The sequence below is a fragment of the Oryx dammah genome, unplaced genomic scaffold, assembly GCF_014754425.2.
Source record: "Oryx dammah isolate SB20612 unplaced genomic scaffold, SCBI_Odam_1.1 HiC_scaffold_15, whole genome shotgun sequence".
Classification (NCBI taxonomy): Eukaryota; Metazoa; Chordata; class Mammalia; order Artiodactyla; family Bovidae; genus Oryx; species Oryx dammah.
In genome coordinates, this window is record NW_024070199.1 from 35851795 (window position 1) to 35872898 (window position 21104).

The window sequence follows — 21104 nt, forward strand, 5'->3', positions numbered from 1 at the left end:
GCACCTGGGGAAGTATGAGCCCGGGGGACGGGGGATTGGGTCAGACGGGGGTGAAGTCCTCAAAGTACGAAGGGTGGGGGTCGGTGTGTGGGGGCCAGGTCTTGAGAGAGGAGGAAACTGTCCCTTAGGAGTGGGATTGTGGTCCAGGTATGTATAGGGTGTGTGGTTCGGGTGCAGAAAGTGGGAAAGCTGCCTAGCTCATAAACCAGATCCCTCCGTAGGGGTGCTGGGCTCTTAGAGGGGAGAGACTGTCTGTGGATGATAACTCTCTTCCACTCCCAACTCCCTCTCGCCCTCAGGTGCGCTCCCCGTTGTCTGACTCCATCCTCGGGGAGCAGGCACTGGCCGTGACGGATGACAAGGTCTCGGTGCTGGAGCTGCGAGTGCAGCCGGTGATGGGCATCTCCCTGGCCCTAAGCCGGGGCACTGCCCATCCTGGGGAGGTCACAGCCACGTGCTGGGCGCAGTCTGCCCTTCCCGCCCCAAAGCAGGTGACACGCTGCGGGGTCAAGGGGTTGAAGTCGACATCTCCAGCTGGGGGTTGATAACCAGAGGGATGGGAGGTACCTCCACCCTTCACCTTAGGGTTTTCAGGATGAGGACGGACTCCCTGTAAGGTAGTGAGCACTCTGCGGCTGGCGGCGATCAAGCAGCGGCTGGCAGGAGTGTGGCAGTGGGAGGTTATTAGAGGGCTCTAACTGAGGACCCTCCCGATGACTCAGACCCTGGGCCAAGTAGCAAACAGGTGATTGACGCATGTCCCCTCTCTCCCTGTGTCTTGTCCCTCTCTGCCTGTGTCTGTTTTCTCTCTGGTCTCTTCTCCTCCTCCGTGTGGCCTGTGTCCGTGGGAGTGGTCTGTGTGCATGCGTGCGTGCGTGCCCTCGCATGTCTCTGCCTGTGTCTGTGTGCCCCGCAGGAGGTGGCCCTCTCCCTGTGGCTGTCCTTCTCTGACCACACCTTGGCCCCCGCCGAGCTCTACGACCACCATGACCTGGGACTGTCCGTCTCGGCCGAGGAGCCTGGTGCCGTGCTGCCAGCTGAGGAGCAGGGTGCCCAACTCCGGGTGGTGGTGAGTGGGGCAGGCACTGAGGGGCTGCCCCTGCACGTGGCTCTGCACCCCCCGGAGCCCTGCCGCCGCGGCCGCCACCGTGTGCCCCTGGCCTCCGGCACTGCCTGGCTGGGGCTGCCCCCTGCTCCCACCTCAGCCCCTGCCCTCCCATCCAGCCCAGCTCGGAGCTCATCGCCAGCCCCAGGGGCCAGCGTGGGTGGAGGACGGTGGGCAGCAGGCAGCGTGGGGGGCAGTGGGGATGTGAGGGGCAAGTTTGAGCAGACAGAGGAGGAAGCTGGGAAGGAGGAGGCAGAAGCTAGGGAGGAGGAGGAGGAGGAAGGAGAGGAGGAGATGGTCCCCGCCCCTCAGCGGGTCACCGACCTAGAGCTGGGCATGTATGCCCTTCTGGGCATCTTCTGTCTGGCCATCCTCATCTTCCTGGTCAATGGCGTGGTCTTCGTGCTGCGCTACCAGCGCAAGGAGCCTCCCGACGGTGCCATTGACCCTGCCTCCCCGCAGCCCCACAACTGGGTCTGGCTGGGGACTGACCAGGAGGAACTGAGTCGCCAGCTGGACCGGCAGTCCCCTGGCCCACCCAAGGGGGAGGGGGGCTGCCCCTGTGAGAGTGGGGGAGGAGGGGAGGCCCTGACCCTGGCCCAGGCTCAGGCCCCTGCTGGGGGCACCCCCAGCTCCTCAGGCACCCCCAGCTCCTCGGGCACCCTGGCCAGGAAGGAAGGCGGGGGGCGGAGGAAGCGCGTGGAGTTTGTGACGTTTGCACCAGCGCCCCCGGCCCAGCTGCCCGAGGAGCCGGTGGGGGCTCTGGCTGTGCAGTCCATCCTGGTGGCGGGAGAGGAGGACATCCGCTGGGTGTGTGAGGACATGGGGCTGAAGGACCCTGAGGAGCTGCGCAGCTACATGGAGCGGATCCGGGGCAGCTCCTGACCCTCCCAGCCTGCCTGGCCCGGCACCGTGGGCCCCCAGCCTGGGCAGCCTCCCATTCATCTTCTGGTGCTTGTTGATCCGAGTCCCTGCCTTGTCCCTCGCCGGGACTCCCATCCAGGCCCCCTCTACCCTGCCCCTTGTCATGGACCGGGGTCATGAGGAAGGGCTCATGGCCCTTATTTATGAGAACCATTTCATCCTAACGTTGGAATAAACTGAGAAGGAAACTCCAGCCGGGGACTGCCACTGTCTGTGTTGGGGGAAAGAGAGGCGAAGGTGGGGGATGGGGACTCTGTTCAGCCACTGTCCCTCCTGGGACAGCTTTGTGGGGCTGGGCTCTTGGCTGCCCTCTCATAGCGATCAGCGATTATGATGAACAGCAGGGCTGTGGCAGCCTGAATGCCAGCCAGCAGGAAGAAGTAGAGATCCATTCGGCATTTGTTGATGTTCCCTGGAGAAAGGAGGGGTTGGCGTTTGGGTCAAGGTGGGGCTTTCAAGGGGCTGGCAGCTGAAGTCACAGTGGGCAATGGGTGGGATCTGAACACACTGGGCAGATGGTCCTCTAGCACTGGGCTTCCCTGGGTGTTTCCTGTGGTGTCTACAATGTCCTGTTAGCTGGCTGTTCTTTTAGGGGCTTAAAACAGACCAAGAAAGGTGACCCTTAACTAGACTGGCAGGGTTCCAGAAGCAGGAAGGCGCCTTGGAGGTCTGCTGAGTTCATAGACTCCTTTTGGATAGTTAGGGTCATGGAGGCCCATGGAGGGGAGGCCACGCTGTGGGCAGTGGGCTAGGTTTGGGCTCCAACCCCATTTTCCTGAGTCTAATGTGCCATTTCCTTCTGCCTGGGGTCAAAGCACTTAGCCGTTGATACCCCCTTTCTAAGCCTCCTTCCAACAGTGTCCCATTCCCGGGGAGCCCCCGAGACTCACCAGTATCCTCCGGGCAGTACAGCCAGCCCCTTGGCAGTGACAATAGTGCCACCAGGCTGGAGCCCAGTAGCGAGCCCACCCCAGAAAGGCAGAAGAAGATGCCCATCAAGGCGCCCTGCATGGAGCGTGGGGCTTCTGAGTATGCAAACTCCAGGCCTGCAGAGAGGGAGGAAGGATTACCCAAGGGGCTGGGGAAGGAGCAGAGAACTGGGCCGCAGCCCCCAACCCACCCCCACCAAACCCCACTCCTGGCCTCCCCCAGATGGCCCCTTGACTGCCTGGGTCATCTTCCCTGTCTGGACCTGTCGTCTTAGCTGCTCCCACACTGCTGTCTCCCCTCTGTCCCTTCCTCCTGGGTCTCCCACTTCAGTGATGGCACCGCTGAGCCAGCCTGGTCTTCACCCTCTCTCTCCTCCACCCTCTCTGCCCAGCTTTCCCATCATCAACACATCATTTTGATTCAACCTCAGAAGTCCTCCCAAAGTCTGTCCCCGCCCCTGTTCCCTCTGCCCTGGGCCACATGAACAAAGGGATGGCAGAGAGGACCCCCGTCTGCCCAGGAGCCTTGGAGAGGGACTTGTGGAGGAGACGGCAGTTAGACTGGGAGGGGAAGTCTAAGTCCCCTTAGACTGAAGGGGAAATGGGAGTTCACGTCCAATCTGTGAAATAGGGAGGTAGAGGGGACAGCAAGTGCAAAGACACAGAGGGTGGGGAACATGGCACCAGGAGGACTGGGGGGAAGTTGGTATGGGAAGTGTCTTATTCACCTCTAATCCCCACTGGAATTAGTGCTGACAAGTCCCCACTGGGTGACTGCAGCCCTGCTCAGAAGATCCCGCCTGCCTCCACGAAGACAAACTCCAGAAGCTGAGCCCGTGAAACCTCTTACTTCAAGGCACCACCAGGCAGAGCCCATCACCTGTGCAAGAGCTGGGGAGGGGTCCAGGGTACCTGCGATGCTGGCAAAAATCTCACTGATCCCGATGAGCAGATACTGAGGGACCTGCCACCAGATGGACAGTGATGCTGCGTAGTACGTGTCCTGCCCAATCTGCTGGGACACTGTCTGGTTGTGACTGATGTATTCTAAACGCTTCATCTCCAGGATTCCTGGTGGCAGAGAGAAGGAATACAGTCAGATCCACTGTAGGCAGCTTGTGCTTAGTCTCTTCAGTCACATCCAACTCTTTGCGACCCCATGGACTGCAGCCCACCAGGTTCCTCTGTCCGTGGGGATTCTCCAGGCAAGAACACTGGAGTGGGTTGCCATGCCCTTCCTCAGGGAATCTTCCCAACCCAGGGATCGAACCCTTGTCTCTTGTGTCTTCTGCCCTGGCAGGCAGGTTCTTCACCATTAGCACCGCCTGGGAAGCCTTGAGGCAGCTTTGTCCATGACAGAGCTTGGCGGGTAGTGGGTATTCACTAAGTAGCTAGTGGTTGACCAGGCATCAGGAAAGGAAATTAATACTGGCCCTCCAGCTATTCCCTTTTTGCCTTGTCTTCTAGAAAGCTCAGAACTAGATTTTGTACTCAATAACAGTAAACAGCTCTTATTAATTGAGAGCCTGTTATGGGTGAGACACCTAGTATGCATTCTTGTAAATGAGAAAGAACTTTAAGCCATCAGACCCAAGTCACAAAGCTGATAAGTTACTGGGCCTGTGCTTGTGCCTCATTATGTCTGGTTTCAAAGCTGGCCCGTTCCCATGGTATCACATGACTCCTCTGCGGCAGCATCAAGTATTACAGTAGCATTTCTAACCTGGGTTTCGAGTTTATTTTCTCTCCCTTCATTGCTTAGGAGACAGCTGTGCTCTCATGGAATGAAAACCATTTATGTAATTAAGTGACTTGGGTTCCAGTCAAGGTCCTGCCACTGGTTAGCTGTGTGACCTTGGGCCAATCACTTAACCTCTCTGAGACCCAGTACTTCTATGCAAGAAGCTCAGTGGCAATAAATCCACCTGCAATACAGGAAACTGGTTCGATCCCTGGGTTGGGAAGATCCCCTGGAGAAGGTATTGGCTACCCACTCCAGTATTCTTGTCTAGAGAATACCACAGACAGAGGAGCCTGGCAGGCTATAGTCCATGGGGTCGCAGAATCGGATATGACTGAGCGACTGAGCACGCACGCAGTAATAAAAAATCCCAGGATTCTTGTGAGGGTGATACAGGACAAAATTTACCAAAGTTCCTAGTTGAAAAACAATCTAGTTTGGTTTTCATCCTTTCATCCTCAGTAAACAAACACAACTCTGTTTACTGAGCTTTAATTCCTCTGGCTCCTACTTACGATCCAGGCATGGTGCTAAGTGATTTACTGACTTCATCTTGTTTAATCCTCACAACACTCCTGTTAGACCACATTCCATGAGGGCAGAGTCCAGGCCCTGCATAGTGTCTGAATGAATTACTCTCTCCTTTTTAAAGATGAAGTTCAGAGACACTAAGAAACTTCAGGATCATTATGTCACAAAGTGAAAGGGCTGAAGTCGGTACGGTAGCATGCGAAGCTTCTTTTATCAGAGCCCTTTCTTGTAAGCAGCTTCGCAGCTTCAAATCCTTTTGAAATGGAAGAAGGACGAGAATAAATTGTAAACACTTTTTGAAAAAAGTCCCCCCAACCACTGAACAGCTGTGTGTCTTTGGAAAACACATTCTACACACTTATTGAGTACCTATGTTCATTATACATGTTGTTCAGTCGCTCAACAAAGTATGGGGTCTTTGCGACCCCATGGACTGTAACCTGCCAGGCTCCTCTGTCCATGGGATTCTCTGGGCAAGAATACTGGAGTGGGTTGCCATGCCCTTCAGGGGATCTTCCTGACCCAGGGATCAAACCTGGGTCTCCCATATTGCAGGCAGATTCTTTGCCATCTGAGCCATCAGAGAAGCCCTCATTATTCATAGCAGTGAATAAAAAAGAAAAAAAAATTTCCCTGCCTTCAGAGGGCTTACATACCACTGGGGAAAATCTTTTTTCCTCTCTTGACCTGAGCTTCCTCATCTGTCAAAAATGAGAGGAGGCTGGACTCAAGGAGGAGGGTCTCTTTCAGCTCACATCTTCCAGAAACCAAGACTGGCACCCACAGGTGCAGGGTGTCCTTGGCCCAGACCCACGGCTCCAGCATCAGCCCCTGGGGGAACCAGCCTCCCTCCAGCCCCAGACAAAGGCCATCCCACTCCCCCAGGCCTACACTGCACCTGCCACAATGACTGAGGTGAAACCAAAGAACATCCCCAGCGCCATCTTCTGCAGAGCCGAGGGAAGCAGCTTGCAGCGCAGCAGTAAAGGGTCAAGCAGGTGGTCCTTTACAGGCACCAGGATCAGCAACACTATGACATTGGCCAGGAGCAGCCAGGCTTCTGGAATCTGCAAGAAGAAACCAAGAGGGGCAGGTGAGCAGAGCAGAAGGAGCTCTGGACTGGAGTTGGCAGACCTGGACTCCATCCAGACTGTCCCTGCGTGACCCGGAGTCAGTCTGTTCCTCTCCCCTGAATGCATACTCCTCGGCTGTTCAATTAGAGGATGGATTAGATCAGGGATGGCAAACAGCTTCCTTTAACTTCTATCAATTGGCTGTGGCTGCCTGGAACATTCATGGGCTCAGCATGAAAGAATGTTGAGATTGATTAGTGATGTCTGCCATGGGCAAGGAGTAAGGTTTAGTAGCAAATATTCAGTTAGCCAAAAAGTTCATCGGAGTTATTCCATAAGGTGTTACAGAAAAACTTGAATGAACTTTTTGCCCACCTAATATGTCATTTATCTGCCAGTTCTGAAGAGTCTTTGATTTTAAGAGTCTCTGAGATGGCAAGGAACTCATTTGGAAAGTCCTGGTGCAAGGCAGAGATCTGAGTATCTGGAGGATCCAGAGAGGGAGCAAGGGAGGAAGAGATAAGGATGCCCCGAGTGTGTCTGATCTGAGGGTCTGATGCAAACTGGGCAGTGAGGCCCACTTCAGAGCAGCAGTGGAGTGAAGCTGGCCTGAAGTCTTGTACAAGCTACAGCTGAGCTTTGGGGCAGGATGCCTGGACCTCCAGGTGCATTTCCTATATTCCAAGGGTGCTCTGCCACGGGGGGACTGGAGTGTGGAGGCCGCTTCAGTCTTCCTTTACTCAGAGGAATCCCCCAGCCCGGCCCGAGATCGGGGCTGAACACACATGTGTCTCTCACCTTGTAGATACTACCCTGGGCTCTCAGAGCCTCGGATCTGTTGGTAGGGCAGTTGGGGAAGATGTTCGGGATTTGAAGGTGAAGACCTTGCAGGACGTACGTGGACTGCATCTGCCGAGAGAGCTAGAAGTGAGGCTGGAACAGAGCTGGCCACCTCTCCTCCACCCCAGGACACTCCCAGCTCCAAGTCAGGCACTCCTCTGCAGTAGCACAGGGCGGCCAGGGAGCTGTCCCCTTTCCTAGTCTCGGGGAGAAGAGACCACACCACCCTCCTCACTCCTGGGGAGCTTCCGTCACTCTGCTCCCAGGCCTGAGGGCTACGTGCCCAGCTTTGCTCCAGAGCCGGGGTCCCAGCTGGTCTGGCTCATGTTCATGTCTCCAGGGCCAGCATAGAGTACTAGTGGATAAATGTTTGTTGACATGGGGAAGATTATGACATGGCTGTCCCCATGGGGAGCTCTTATCTGACACTGAAGCCAAGCTGAGTCACACAGGTTGACACAACTGGGGATGCATAGCCACTGATCCACCAGAGTGTCCTTGGACACAGTGGCAGAAGCAGACTCCAGGGGCCTCTGCCATCCCAGGTGTTACCCTGTTAGTTGCTCTGTGAGGGAGGGGGATCCGAGAGAATCCCACAGAAGGGCCAGGAGGCAGCGGAGGGCCCTTGTGTTGACCAAGGCAGCAGCTTTTTGCTGACTGGTATGGAAGGATGTCAGTGTTCTAACAACTGGTGTGACTGGGGATCACCATGGACACACACGTCCCATCACAGACAGTTTCTGCCTCTGTGCTGTCCCCAAGTAGCAGGCTGACCCTGAATGACCCCCATCTTCTGCATCTCAAAACAAGATTCCTAGAGAGCAGATGTGGGAGGCAATGACTTTGGGGCCTGGGGCTTAGAGATTGGGGTTAGTTGCCCATCCTCCACATACCCACACACTTTGCAGGGCGGAAGGAAGCAGTGATTCTCAAACCTCGCTGAGAGTTAGCATCATCTGAGAAGTTTATTACACTAGAGACTCCCCTGGCAATTCTCTTTCACAAATCTGGGGGTGAGACCTAGGAATCTGTATATTTTTTAACAACTCTGCAGGGATTTTGAGGCAGAGCCAGGGCTGGGAACTTCTGTTGCAAAGCACTCGAGGTGCTGAGCTTGTCTCTGACTTGCTGTAGGGTCTCAGGTAACTGACCCACCTTCTCTGGGCCTTCATTGCCAAGTTGGAGAATCAGAATGCTTCAGAGCTGTCTGAGCCTCTAGTCTAACATGAGAAACTGAGGCTGGGAGGGATGGGGTCATTTATTCAATCACTGGGCCTCAGACCCATCTCCAGAGCAACTTGTGCACTCAGTGAATGTAATTATTGGGACAGCTTTGCATCAGGGCCCACCTGGCTGCTACAAGGCAGCAGTTCACTTCGTGAGGCTCTCTCCCTGCAGTTTGGAGAAGGCGATGGCACCCTACTCCAGTACTCTTGCCTGGAAAATTCCATGGACAGAGGAGCCTGGTAGGCTGCAGTCCATGAGGTCACTAAGAGTCAGACACGACTGAGCGACTTCACTTTCCCTTTTCACTTTCATGCATTGGAGAAGGAAATGGCGACCCACTCCAGTGTTCTTGCCTGGAGAATCCCAGGGACGAGGGAGCCTGGTGGGCTGCCGTCTATGGGGTCGCACTGAGTTGGACACGACTGAAGCGACTTAGCAGCAGCAGCAGCAGTTCACTTTGTAAGCCCTTTCCCCATTCCACAGGGGAGATGGGGGGAGGGGCTAGTAGCTCAGATGGTAAAGAATCCATCTGCAATGCAGGAGACGGGGGTTCGATCCCTGGGTCGGGAAGATCCGCTGAAGAAGGAAATGGCAACCCACTCCAGTATTCTTGTCTGGAAAATTCCACGGACAGAGGGGCCTCGTAGGTTACACAGCCCATAGAGTCGTGAGAGTTGGACATGACCTAGCGACTGAACCACACCACATTTATTCTATGTGCCCAGAGCATCTATAGTGAGAGATGAGACTACCAAGTGGCCTAGGGAGCCATTGTGAAAGGGCAGGGGTGCTGACCTGGAAGTACACCATCCAATAGGGCACCAAAGTCACCATGACGGGCAAGATCTTCACCAGCACCTGGAAGTTGGCGATGTCCTCTTTGGGGGAAGGGCCAGGCTGGGGAAACCTCTGGTCAGGCAGCAGCTGGGCACTGGGAGGGTCTCTAAGGGGCCAAAGAGGCAGCAGATTAAATGGCAGCTACTGTCACCACCACCATGGCTACCTTCCCACCTCCACCATCATCCCCTACTTTAATCCCCTTCCCCTATCACCAGTTATCACAGCCACCATCTCGGAAATCACTGCCCTCCTCTCCTCCACTCCACCATCAGCGTCACTTTCACCGACATTATCAACATTTGCACCCCTACCAGCATCATTAGTACGGTGACCACAGTCACCAAAGCCATCCTCTCCATGGAGTTCTCATTGCTATCGCCATTAATTTTTTTTTTGGTGTTGGCACTGCCACTGTCAATACGATCACTATCATCCCTGAAGCAGAGGTGGTGATCAAGATTCATTCCATCCTAGAGCTTCAGCCTCTTGGGTCCTAGGGGAAGTAAGACCAGAAGCTGTGGCGAGCAGAGTCTTGGGGGATTTTTTGGCTCATAGTGTTGATTTGCTCAGGAATCAGGGAAGCCCCCATTCATGCCTGACTCAGGGAAAGGGGCATTACAATTTGAGACACTCCAGTTCCCCAGGTGTGGTCTCCAAGCCCATCCTCCTTAACAGGCAACATGAGAGCCCTCTCCCTACAGACCAAGGAATGGAGAGGTAGGGGTGGAGGGGACATTATTAGGAGGCAGGAAAGATCAACTTTTACCCTTTGCCCTTTGTCTTGAGAAGTCCCTTTTCACCCAAGAGCCTTGGCTCATCCTTTGAGACGCCCAAAGGGACCGTACCAGGGCGGTGTGATGGTCATCATGAACTTCTCCCCTCCCAGTTTGTGATGCCGCTTCTTGGCTGAGAGATGAAGTTTATCTGCCCTGCCCTTGAATCTGATCAAGCCTGTGACTGTGCTAACCAACAGAGTGAGGAAGAAATGATGCTCTGAAACTCCAAAAGGCCTTCAAGGGACACGAAGCTTCCACTTCCTGCCCTTTGGGACATTTTCTCTTGGAATGCTTCCTTTCTTTCCTAGCCCAAACACCATACCGCCCCGGGGCAAGGCCACACAAAGGGGAAGCAAGGTCTGCTTGCTGACAGTCAACGTCAACTGCCAACCAGGAATGTGAGCTGTCTTGAATGTTCTAACCCTTACAAGCCCCCATGTGACTGCAGCCCCCATGGCATCACAAGAAGCAGAACTACCCAGATGAGCTCAGTGAACCACAGGATTTTGAGAAGCAAAAAAGGTGGTTGCTTAAGACACTAAGTTCTGGGGTGGTTCGTTAGGCAGCAATGGATCATTCAAACAAAACCTTACAGCAATGTACCAGGTTGGGAGAAAGCATGCTGTATACCTTTTCTGTCTAGATTCCACTCTAGATAGGAGCTGTAACTGGGTCCATGGTCTAGAGACAGGTTTGCTTAGCATAAGTAGTCAATAAACTCAGGGAAGAGAGGGGCAAAAGGCAGCCGTGGTGCAGATGCAAGGTTATTCAGAACTTTCCTCCCTTCTTGTTTAGTTACTCAGTCGTGTCTGACCCTTTGTGACCCCATGGACTGCAGCATCCCAGGTTTCCCTGTCCTTCACCATCTCCCGGAGTTTACTCAGACTCATGCCCATTGTGTAGTTGATGAAGCCATCCAACCATTTTGTCCTCTGTCATCCCCTTCTCCTCCTGCCTTCAGCATCAGTCCTTCCAATGAATGTTCAGGGTTGATCTCCTTTAGGATTGACTGGTTTGATCTTCTTGCAGTCCAAGGGACTCTCAAGAGTCTTCTCCAACACCACAGATCAAAAGCATCAATTCTTCAGTGCTCAGCGTTCTTCATGGTCCAACTCTCACATCTGTACATGACTACTGGATAAACCACTATACGGATCTTTGTTGGCAAACTAATGTCTCTGCTTTTTAATATGCTGTCTGGGTTTGTCATAGCTTTTCTTCCAAGGAGCAAGCATCTTTTAATTTCATGACTGCAGTCACCATCTGTAGTGATTTTGGAGCCCAAGAAAATAAACTCTGTTACTGTTTCCATTATTTCCCCATCTATTTGACATGAAGTGATGGGACTGGATGCCATGATCTTAGTTTTTTGAATGTTGAATTTTAAGCCAGCTTTTTCACTCTCCTCTTTCACATTCATCAAGAGGCTCTTTAGTTCCTCTTTGCTTTCTGCCATAAGGGTGGTGTCATCTGCATATCTGAAGCTATTGATATTTCTCCCAGCAGTCTTGATTCCAGCTTGTGCTTCATCCAGTCTGGTATTTCTCATGATGTACTCTACATATAAGTTAAATAAGGAGGGTGATAATATACAGCCTCGATGTACTCCTTTCCCAATTTTGAACCAGTCTGTTGTTACATGTCTGGTTCTAACTGTTGCTTCTTGGCCTGCATACAGGTTTCACAGAAGGCAGGTAGGGTGGTCTGGTATCCCCATCTCTAAGAATTTTCCAGTTTGTTGTGATCCACACAGTCAAAGGCTTTAGTGTAGTCAATGAAGCAGAAGTATATGTTTTTCTGGAATTCTCTTGCTTTTTCTATGATTCAACAGATATTGGCAATTTGATCTCTGGTTCTTCTGCCTCTTCTAAATGCAGCTTGAACATCTGACAGTTCACAGTTCATGTACTGTTGAAGCCTTGGCTTGGAGAATTTTGAACATTACTTTGCTAGCATGTGAAATGAATGCAATTGTGCAATAGTTTGCACATTCTTTGGCATTGCCCTTCTTTGGGATTGGAATGAAAACTGACCTTTTCCAGTCCTGTGGCCATTGCTGAGTTTTCCAAATTTGCTGGCATATTGAGTGCAGCACTTTAACTGCTTCATATTTTAGGATTTGAGATAGCTCAACTGGAATTCCATCACCTCCACTAGCTTTGTCCGTAGTGATGCTTCCTAAGGCCCACTTGACTTCGTACTCCAAGATGTCTGGCTTTGGGTGAGTGATCACACCATCACAGTTATCTGAGTCATTAAGATCTTTTTTGTACAGTTCTTCAGTGTATTCTTGCTATCTCTTCTTAATATCTTCTGCTTCTGTTAGGTCCATACCATTTCTGCCCTTTATTGTGACCATCTTGCATGAAATGTTCCCTTGGTATCTCTAATTTTCTTGAAGAGATCTCTAGTCTTTCCCATTCTATTGTTTTCCTCTATTTCTTTGCTTTGTTCACTTAGGAAGGCTTTCTTAACTCTTCTTGGTATTCTTTGGAGCTCTGCATTCAGATGGATATATCTTTCCTTTTCTCCTTTGCCTTCTGCTTCTCTTCTTTTCTCAGCTATTTGTAAGACCTCCTCAGATAACCATTTTGCCTTGTTGCATTTCTTTTTCTTGGGGATGTTTTCCTCCCTTGGGAAAAGAAACTGGTTTGGCTGACTTCTTAGTCTTTCTTATACTTAATATCAAGGTGGTATAGAATTCTGTCCCAAGTGCCTTCACTGGTACTATCATCTCCACAACCACCAGCTCTGCTGCCATGGTCAGCATTTATTGCCAGAAGTTACTGTCACTGATAACACCGTCATCCTTATATTCACCACTTCCATCACTGTCAAGACTGTTAACATCCTCATACTTTCTACAGTTAGTCCACTGTCAATATTACCACCCTCCTCATCTCTATCACCATCCTCAGGCATAGAGGTGCCCATCATCATGAAGGGCTACCACTGGAGCTGATCCAGAGTATCTTTAAACTGGACCACCTGGCCCCTCCCCCCAGAGCCTCCTCCTCACCTGGCAGAGTGTCGGTGCCACAGTTGGGGACAGCAGTTTTGGAGAGCAAGTTTGAGCATGGAGGACACTTGGCTGCCTGTGGGTGGTTTGATGATGAAGCTGGGGGTGGCAAAGAGGAAGATGAAGAAGGCCAGGCCCACACAGCCCACAACGATGCTGTAGCCCAGCAGGAAGTTGATGTTCTGTTGGATAAAGGCCACCACCAGCAATGACAGCATGGCACCCACATTTATGCTCCAGTAAAACCAGTTAAAGAAGCGGCGGCTGGCATGGCGGCCAAGATCCATCACCTGTCAGGCAGGGGTAAGAGTGAGAGTCAAGGAGGTGTGGTGGCACCCTGCCATGACATACTCTCTGTGACTGCATGACCCTCCTACAGAGACACTTCTTGCATCAGTGGGTGGACATTCTGGCACTTTCCTAATCCCTGATCACCAAGTAGATGCCCAATAATATTTGTCGAATGAATGAATAAACCCTTCCCTTGGGAGTCACTTGTTAATGATAAGGACATTTTGGCACAGCTGTTTCTTCATGCCCTTGACACACATTGCTTTTTTATTGTCACTAAGTGGTGCACACAACAGATGTCTCAGATGCCACTTTGTTCATTTCTAGCCGATTTATCCCTTTGTGTTTGAGCAGACCATAGTGTGCATGACCTTCATAGTCAGAAAAAAGCCAGTCAAGATCTCAGGTCTGCTCCACATTATTAAATATGATTCATGTGTATTACTGGAAGAACAAAAGTCCAATGGAGAATTTCCTCTGCAGTCTGGAGATGCAAATAGCGTTTTTGATTGTGCCCCCACCCCCACTTGCCTCCTAGTCAAACAAAGTTGGCATAATCAGGGAAAGCAGAAGTGATCCCAGACATAGCCCCAAGAGCAGACTTTGGCCTGATTTAAAAAAAAAAATTCAGGCCCCCCAGCAAGGGCAGAAGGGCTGAAAAATCTTTACCCAGGATTTGGATCAATCTGTGACAGCCAAGCCCCAGGCCCACTTCTGGTCTGCTGGCTTGGATCAGCTGTACTGGCAGCTGTCCTGCTCCTAGATCCTGGTCCAGATTCTGACTCAGCAGGTCTGGGGCAGGGCCTGGACGTCTGAAATCTGAAAAAGCAGTGAGCTCTGGAAGTCACCTCTCTAAATAAACAATTCTGTACCCCATCACCCCTTCAACAACTCCCCAAATCTCAGAACCTATCATTCTTCTTCTACCCAGATATACATATATCCATTAGCTAAGCAGATTTTGTCAAGCTTTAACTTCTGTGATTGCACTAGGAAAAAGATAACTAGATATTTTGTTCCTTTTCCAAATGTAAGATTAGTGTTCACACAGATGCATTTAAAACTGCATCCCTTTAGAGATTTTGAGGGATCCTCTTGGCAATCAAGAGGGAAAGGCCTGACTGCTCACTGAAAATCCTTGCTTTCAAGCAGAAAATCGAATAAGTCCCATAACAAGCAGTCACTCCATTTATTAATTGGATGTAAATGAATATGACAATTGCAACTCTAAGGGGAAGAGCAGACAGCCCATTCAGGATATAAATGAGTTCTCCCAAAATGCACAGCCACTTTGTTGCGAATGATGGATGGTCCATTCTGAAACCAGCAAGTGTGTTAAAACACTTGGCTACTGTGTATGGCTGTTCTGCCAGATGATATCAACCCTTCCCACCCTCACTGCCCGTCTGACTGTCCCCCTGAATTCTGCAACAGCCCCCTCACTGCTCTGGTGTGCCCACTCTTGTGACCCCCATCAACTGTCTACCGTGTGGCCAGAGCCATTTTAAAGTACTCAAATCTAATCATGTCCATCCCTGCCTCAAATCATTTTAGTGTTTCTGAACTGTCCTAGGGGTCAGGCCAGACCCCCAGGGAGTCTTCCAGCCTGGCCTGGCCCCACCCAAAGTCCATGTTGCCCAGTGGCCGAGCTTCTGAGAAGTCAATACTGCCACCAAGAGGTGGGAGAGACAGGAGGCAGTAGATGGCTGAGGGCCTCTGGAGGTCAATGAGGTCAAGGCACACGTTAAGGGCACCTGGGGATGGGGTGGGATGTCAGTGAAGAGGAGAGTTAAGGGAAGATGAGAGATTCCCAGTGGCAGACTGTGGAAGTCTCCTGGTCTGAAGGAAGGTCAGTGGGGGCTGGGAAATGGAGAGGGCTATCCTGGGGGCACTGAATCCCCCATCAGCAAAGGAATCCAAACAGGCTGGCTGAGTCACTCCTTGGCAAGGACACTGGAGACTATGTTAGATGCTGGACTGTGGATGACAGCTGGATGCAATGATTCTTTCTAAAATGTCTCCTTTCTGATTGTAACACATGTAATTAAAGAGCATTTTAAAACAGACAGGTAAAAAAAGTACAACTAACTAGTCCAGTGGCCTGTTCCCACAACTGTTACGATTTTCCCCAGTTTCTTCCTTTTGTGGACACCTGGTCTTTTCACATGGCTGTGATCATATTCTGTATGCAGTTCTGCATTGCTTTTGCTCATTAACATTGTAAGTGAGTTTTTTCAAATCATGTTATATATTTAAAAAATTACTGTCTAACATCCCACTGAGTAGAGCTATCAAAATACAGCTGTGCTACTAGGTATTTTTCTAGTGGTCATGTACAGATGTGAGAGTTGGACCATAAAGTAGTCAGAGGCCCAAGAATTGATGCTTTTGAACTGTAGCACTGGAGAAGACTCTTGAGAGTCCCTTGGACTGCAAGGAGATCAAACCAGTCAATCCTAAAGGAAATCAATCCTGAATATTCATTGGAAGGACTGATGATGAAGCTGAAGCTCTGGCCACTTGATGCAAAGAACTGACTCACTGGAAAAGACACTAATGCTGGGAAAGATTGAGGTCAGGAGGAGAAGGGGACAACAGAGGATGAGATGGTTGGATGGCTTCACTGACTCAATGGACGTGAATATGGGCAAACTCCAGAAGATAGTGAGGGACAGGGAAGCCTGGCGTGCTGCAGTTCATGGGGTTGCAGAGTCAGACACGACTTGGCAACTGAACAACAATAAATCAGGTGATTACTCATTCAGTTAGCAAATATCTATTGAATTTCTCCTATGTGCCATCTTCTGTCCAAAAGGGTACAGAAAAAAGGCTCAGAAGTTAGGATATTGGCCCAAGTGCCGAGGGTTCGAGAGTGGCAGAGCTAAGATCTGAACAAATCTGACTCCACCTCTGGCACAGCTGGCAGGAAAAGGCTTGCTCCTCTTGCAGGCCCCAGATGGCTATAACACACAAAGCTGGCGCTCCTGATGGGGCCTGAAGTCCAGGTAGTCGTATCCACCTTTTGAGCTGCTCTCTATGAGACCTTGGAAAGGTTGATTAATGTCCTGAAAATTCAGTGTCCTCATCTGTAAAATGGGCATGATACAACTACCCTGTAAGTAGTTCAGAGGATGAAATGAATTAAAACACGGAAAGTGACACATCGTCAAAGAAGGCCAACTTGGGTTGTCACTCTTGTTGGTTTAGTTATTGGAATAAGCAAACCTCGACCCCCCACCCTCCACCCCAGCTTCTTTCAAATAAGGAAACTGGACCAGGGGAGGGGAAGTGGTTTGTCCGAGGTCACGCTGGCAGTCGTAGCCTCCTGACTCCCAGATCACTCTCTCTCCCCCCACACTCCCCGGCCCTCTGCCACTCACCTGGTCAGCCCCGAAAGAGGTGAGGTTGCTCCTGACGGAGCTGGCGGCCAGGGCGAGCAGCAGCAGCGCCGCGTAGAGGGTGGGGGCGCAGTAGGTGGCGCGCGAGGTATACTGGCATCCGGACGAGGGGCAGGCGGGCTCCAGGCGCGTGGAGGGTATCTCTCCGCAGAAGGAGCTGCGGCCGTCGGGGAAGGCGGTGGAGGCCAGCAGGCCAGAGGCGGCTAGGTAGAGCAGCAGGCTGAGCACGATGGCGCGGTAGCGGCCCAAGTACACGTCGGCCAGCCAGCCGCCCACGGGCGCCAGCAGGTAGGAGGCACCCAGGAAGACGAGCGCGGCGCGGGACGCCTGCTCGCCCGCCCAGTGGAGTTCGGCGCTGTTCAGGTAAAGCACGAGGTTGCCCGCGACGCCGAAGAAGGCGGCGCGCTCCAGCATCTCCACCAGCAGCACCGCGGCCGCCGCGGCCCGCCACCACCGACGGGGCCCCCGCGGCCTGCGCGCCAGGAGCGGCTGGCGTTCCTGCGACTCCCAGGGCGCCGCGGGGGCGCTCGGCCCGGGCATCCTGGGCCCCCTGCGGCGCGACTCGGACCCACCTCCTCCCCCGCCGAGCCCCCGCCCCTCCCCCGCGGCCTCACTCCTCTCCTCCCTTCCCTCCTTTCTCGGCCCCTTGGGGTCCCCCTTCCTCTCCCTTCCCCCTCTGCTCCCCCGTCCCCTCTCCCGGTCTTTCTCGCCCCCACGGGGCCTGGGGGCTACCCGGATTCTACCTCTTTGCTCCCTAACTCTCACCTCTCCCCTCCTGCCGCCCCTAACTCTTCCTCCTTCCTCCAGTCATCCTCACTGCCGACCCTTTATCTCGCCTCTGCTCTGCCCCTCCCCCTCCTTTCCTGTCGGTCTCCCCGGTTGGCTGCCTTTCTTAACCGTTGTCCCTTTCCCTGGCGACACCTGGCCTGCGCTCCGGGGAGAGGGGTCCTCACAGGGCCTGCCTCTGCCTCCACCGCCCGCTGCCTCCCGTCCCAAGACTGTGAGCCTGTCCCCCACTCCCGGCCCTCCGGGCCCCTCTCCCTCCGAGCTCAGCCTCGGTCCTGCTCTCCGCTTCTTGAGAAACTCGGGGAGCCCCTAGCTTCCCCTTTCGCTGCTTCTGTGGCCCGGGCTGCGTCACATGGTGCCCCGGGGCTGTTTAGGAGAAGCGAAAGCCTGGGTCACACGCACCCTGCTTGCCCAGCTTTCTATAAACCTCCTTTCCCCGCCCATCAGCCTCTCTCCCAGCTCTGCCCACTTTTCTGGAAGCTGGAGGAATGTTTTCCCATCTTTCACTTTCATTTCTCCCTCGGATCCCACTTTCGCTGCATCCTCTTCCAGTCACTTCCAAAACTAGAGATACAGAACCGGAAGGGCAGCCTGTATCGTTTGGTCCTGCTCTCCCACTTGGTGGATGCAGAGACTGAGGCCCCCGTGGAAGGGAGAGGAAGGAAGGTCTGGGAATGACTGACTTATGGTAGCTGAACTAGGGGTAAACCACTGACGGGTCTCTTGAGAGACACAGGAAGCTCTCAAATGCAATTCAGATTGTGCAAAAGCTATTGTGGAAAAGGAAGTGGGGGCACCTTCAAGAAGCTTGTTGCGCCATGGAAGTCCCACAAGTGAGTCGAGATTGAGAGAGCCTGGTCTCAGACTAAATCAAAATCAGGCCTCAGCCCTCCCCTCCTTGGAGCCCTGAGAACCCTTGGATTAAAGGCCAGCCCTCACCCTGACCGAAAAGTCCCACGGCGTCTGGCCCCTGCCCTCCTCCAACATCACGCAGCCCCATGTCCACTCACGTCCAGCCACACTGACCTTCTTTCTGTTCCTCTCAGGCGCTGAGCCCTTTCCCGCCTCAGAACCTTGGTCTCTGCTCTTAACCTCTGCCAGACTGCTTTTCCTCCAGCTCTTTGCATGACTGGTCTCTTCTCTTTATTTAGGTTTCATCTCCTCTTCAGGAAGACCTTCCCTGGTTACCTAAGAAGTTGTCCACCGGATTCTCACCATCCTTTCTCTGTCTCATTGTCCCGTTTTAATGTCTTCAGGGCACAGAATACTCGTTCAATGACTGGTTGTCTCCTCCAGTGGAGTAGAAGGAACCTGTTCCACTGGGTCAAGGAACTTGTTGAACCTCTTTAAAAAGACTTTGTCTTTTTAGAGTAGTTTTAGGTTTATAAGAATAGCAAGAGGATGGTACAAAAATTTCTTACACACCACTACTCTCACACATGCATAGCCTCCCCCATTATCAAGATCACTCACCAGAATAATACTTTTTTTTTTTTTTAACCAAGGATGAACCTACATTGACGTATTTTAGTCACCCGGAGTCTATAGTTTAGTGTAGGGCTCATTCTTGGAGCTGTATAGTCTGTGGGTCTGAACAAATATATAATGACATGCATCCATCATTATAACCTCACACAGAGTATTTTCACTGCCCTACAATTCCTCTGTGTTCTGCCGATTCATCCCCACCCCACTCCCCAAGCTCTGGCAACCTCTGGTCTTGCTTATTGTCTCCACAGGTTTGCCTTTTCTAGTATGTCATATAGTTGGAATCATACAATATGTAATTTTTACAGATTGTCTTCTTTCACTCAGTAATATGCGTTCAAGGTACCTCCATGCGTTTTCAAGGCTTGATTAATAGCTCATTTCTTTTTACTTATTCATTCGTGTACTGAAGGACTTGTTGGTTGTTTCCAAGTTTTGGCAACTGTGAACAAAGCTACTATTAACATCCATGTGCAGGTTTTTGTGTGGATGTACATTTTCAGCTTCTTTGGGTTAAAATTCAAGGAACTTGATTGCTGGATCATATATCCAGCTGTTCCAGCACTATTTGTAGAAGACACTTGTCTAACTTTTCACTGTTTTAACCTAATGACTGCCCAGTACTTGGTACTGGGTTATATAGTCTTGCATGCTTGTGAGCCTGCTTAGTCACTCAGTCATATCTGACTCTTTACGATCCCATGGACTGTAACTCATCAGGCTCTTGTGTCCATGGGATTCTCCAGGCAAGAATACTAAAGTGGGTAGCCATGCTCTTCAGGGGATCTTCCCAATCCATGGATCGAACCCAGGTCTCCTGTACTGCAAGCAGATTCTTTACCATCTGAGGCATCAGGGAAGCCTAATATAGTCTCAGGAAGGCTCAAAGCTAAAATAAATGGAGTCTTGCAAAAGCTGTAGATGACACAAAAAACTGGTTATTTATATTTTCTATCAGGCAAGAAGCCAAGCTTGTGATGCATAGGAAAACCCCATGCAGAGATAAGAGTAATGGAGGGTGATGGAGAGAAAGCAGAGCTCTCCACCCAGGATTCAGCCACTTTAGTCAGGGGCAAGCGCTGTGGATGGGTTGGGCAGAGACTGGAGTCTCCTAGTCCCTCCCAGATAGTTGGACTCTTCTGCCTCTACCTGGAAGACACTCAGGATCACCAGGATGTGGTGACAACATGCATGTCACATTCAGACTCTGTCCTCTCTTGACAAGGTCACTAGGGTGGCAGGTGTGACAAAGCTCAGGAGGGCTGAGCCTTGCAGATGAGAGTGTCGACCTGCCACCTGTGACCTTCAGGAGGAGGTGGATGAAAGGAAATTTCCTAAAAACAGTGTGGTGGGACCTCCTTGGTGTTCCAGTGGTTAAGAATCCACTGTCCAATGCAGGGCACGTGGGTTCGATCCCTGGTCAGGGAACTAAGATTCCACTTCCCATGGGGGCAACTAAGCGCCCACACTGCAACTACTGAGCCTGAGCATCTCACCGAGAAACCCATGTGCTGCAACTAGAGAAAGCCTGCAAGCCACAATGAAGAGCCTGCAAGCCACAAGTGATACCCAGAGCAGCCGAAATAAAAACAAATAGAAACCAACAATGTGGCTAGCAGAGAAAAAACAAGAGAAGAAAGCAGCAAAAAAACAACAAAAAAAGTGCCGGTTTTTCCTTGCTATCCAGTGTCTGTCCCTGAAGTGTACAGGGGGCAAGAACTAGGATGGGGTGACGATGGACCTAATTTGCTGGGTCGGGGTGATCTGTGTCCTGCAGACACTAGAAATAGTGTTCTGAAGACAACCGTGACTACTTTCCTGGCATGAGTCAACATCAATTACCTGTATAAAGGTCTGGAGAGCAGAATTTTAGTCTGAGGAGTCTCAGAGCCCATGTCCATGTCTCATAAGCATATGTGGTTTGACCCAAATAGCATTTGGCCCCATGGTGCAAAGTTTTTGTTCTTGTTTCTTTTAATTAAAAAAAAAAAAGTTTAAATTGAGTTTCATCCTTAAAAAATTCAGAAATGGTCACATGAAAATCAGGATTTCTGGGGACTTCCATGGTGGTTCAGTGGTTAAGAATTCACCTTTCAATGCAGGGGATGCAGGTTTGATTCCTGCATTGGAATTAAG

The 21104-nt window shown here is 51.6% G+C and overlaps 2 protein-coding genes across 3 annotated transcripts in view; one reads left to right on the forward strand and one right to left on the reverse strand.

Moving 5' to 3' along the window:
• The window catches only part of TMEM132A (transmembrane protein 132A), a 13000-nt gene extending 10778 nt beyond the window's left edge, over positions 1–2222 (forward strand). For both annotated transcript variants that reach the window (XM_040255900.1, XM_040255899.1), the window contains exons 10-11: positions 300–491; positions 917–2222. In XM_040255900.1, coding sequence (XP_040111834.1) covers positions 300–491; positions 917–1990 — 1266 coding nt within the window. In that variant the 3' untranslated portion in view covers positions 1991–2222. The remainder of the gene's footprint in view (positions 1–299; positions 492–916) is intronic.
• Positions 2219–17268, reverse strand: SLC15A3 (solute carrier family 15 member 3). The gene is made up of 8 exons (XM_040255901.1): positions 16677–17268; positions 13006–13295; positions 9166–9313; positions 7102–7212; positions 6129–6297; positions 3871–4029; positions 2920–3075; positions 2219–2441 (listed from the first exon to the last, which is right to left on the reverse strand). Exons 1-8 carry the CDS (start codon positions 17232–17234, stop codon positions 2287–2289), a joined length of 1746 nt encoding a protein of 581 aa, XP_040111835.1. The 5' UTR covers positions 17235–17268; the 3' UTR covers positions 2219–2286.
• Positions 17269–21104: the final 3836 nt, after the last annotated feature.

Excerpts from the sequence above, each read along its gene's own strand:
- SLC15A3 (XM_040255901.1), bottom strand. The coding sequence starts at position 17,234 with ATGCCCGGGCCGAGCGCCCCCGCGGCGCCCTGGGAGTCGCAGGAACGC. Across the intron at positions 9,314-13,005 it reads TGGCACCGACACTCTGCCAG|AGACCCTCCCAGTGCCCAGC; the intron begins GTGAGGAGGAGG and ends TTGGCCCCTTAG. Across the intron at positions 3,076-3,870 it reads GATTTTTGCCAGCATCGCAG|GCCTGGAGTTTGCATACTCA; the intron begins GTACCCTGGACC and ends CCCTCTCTGCAG.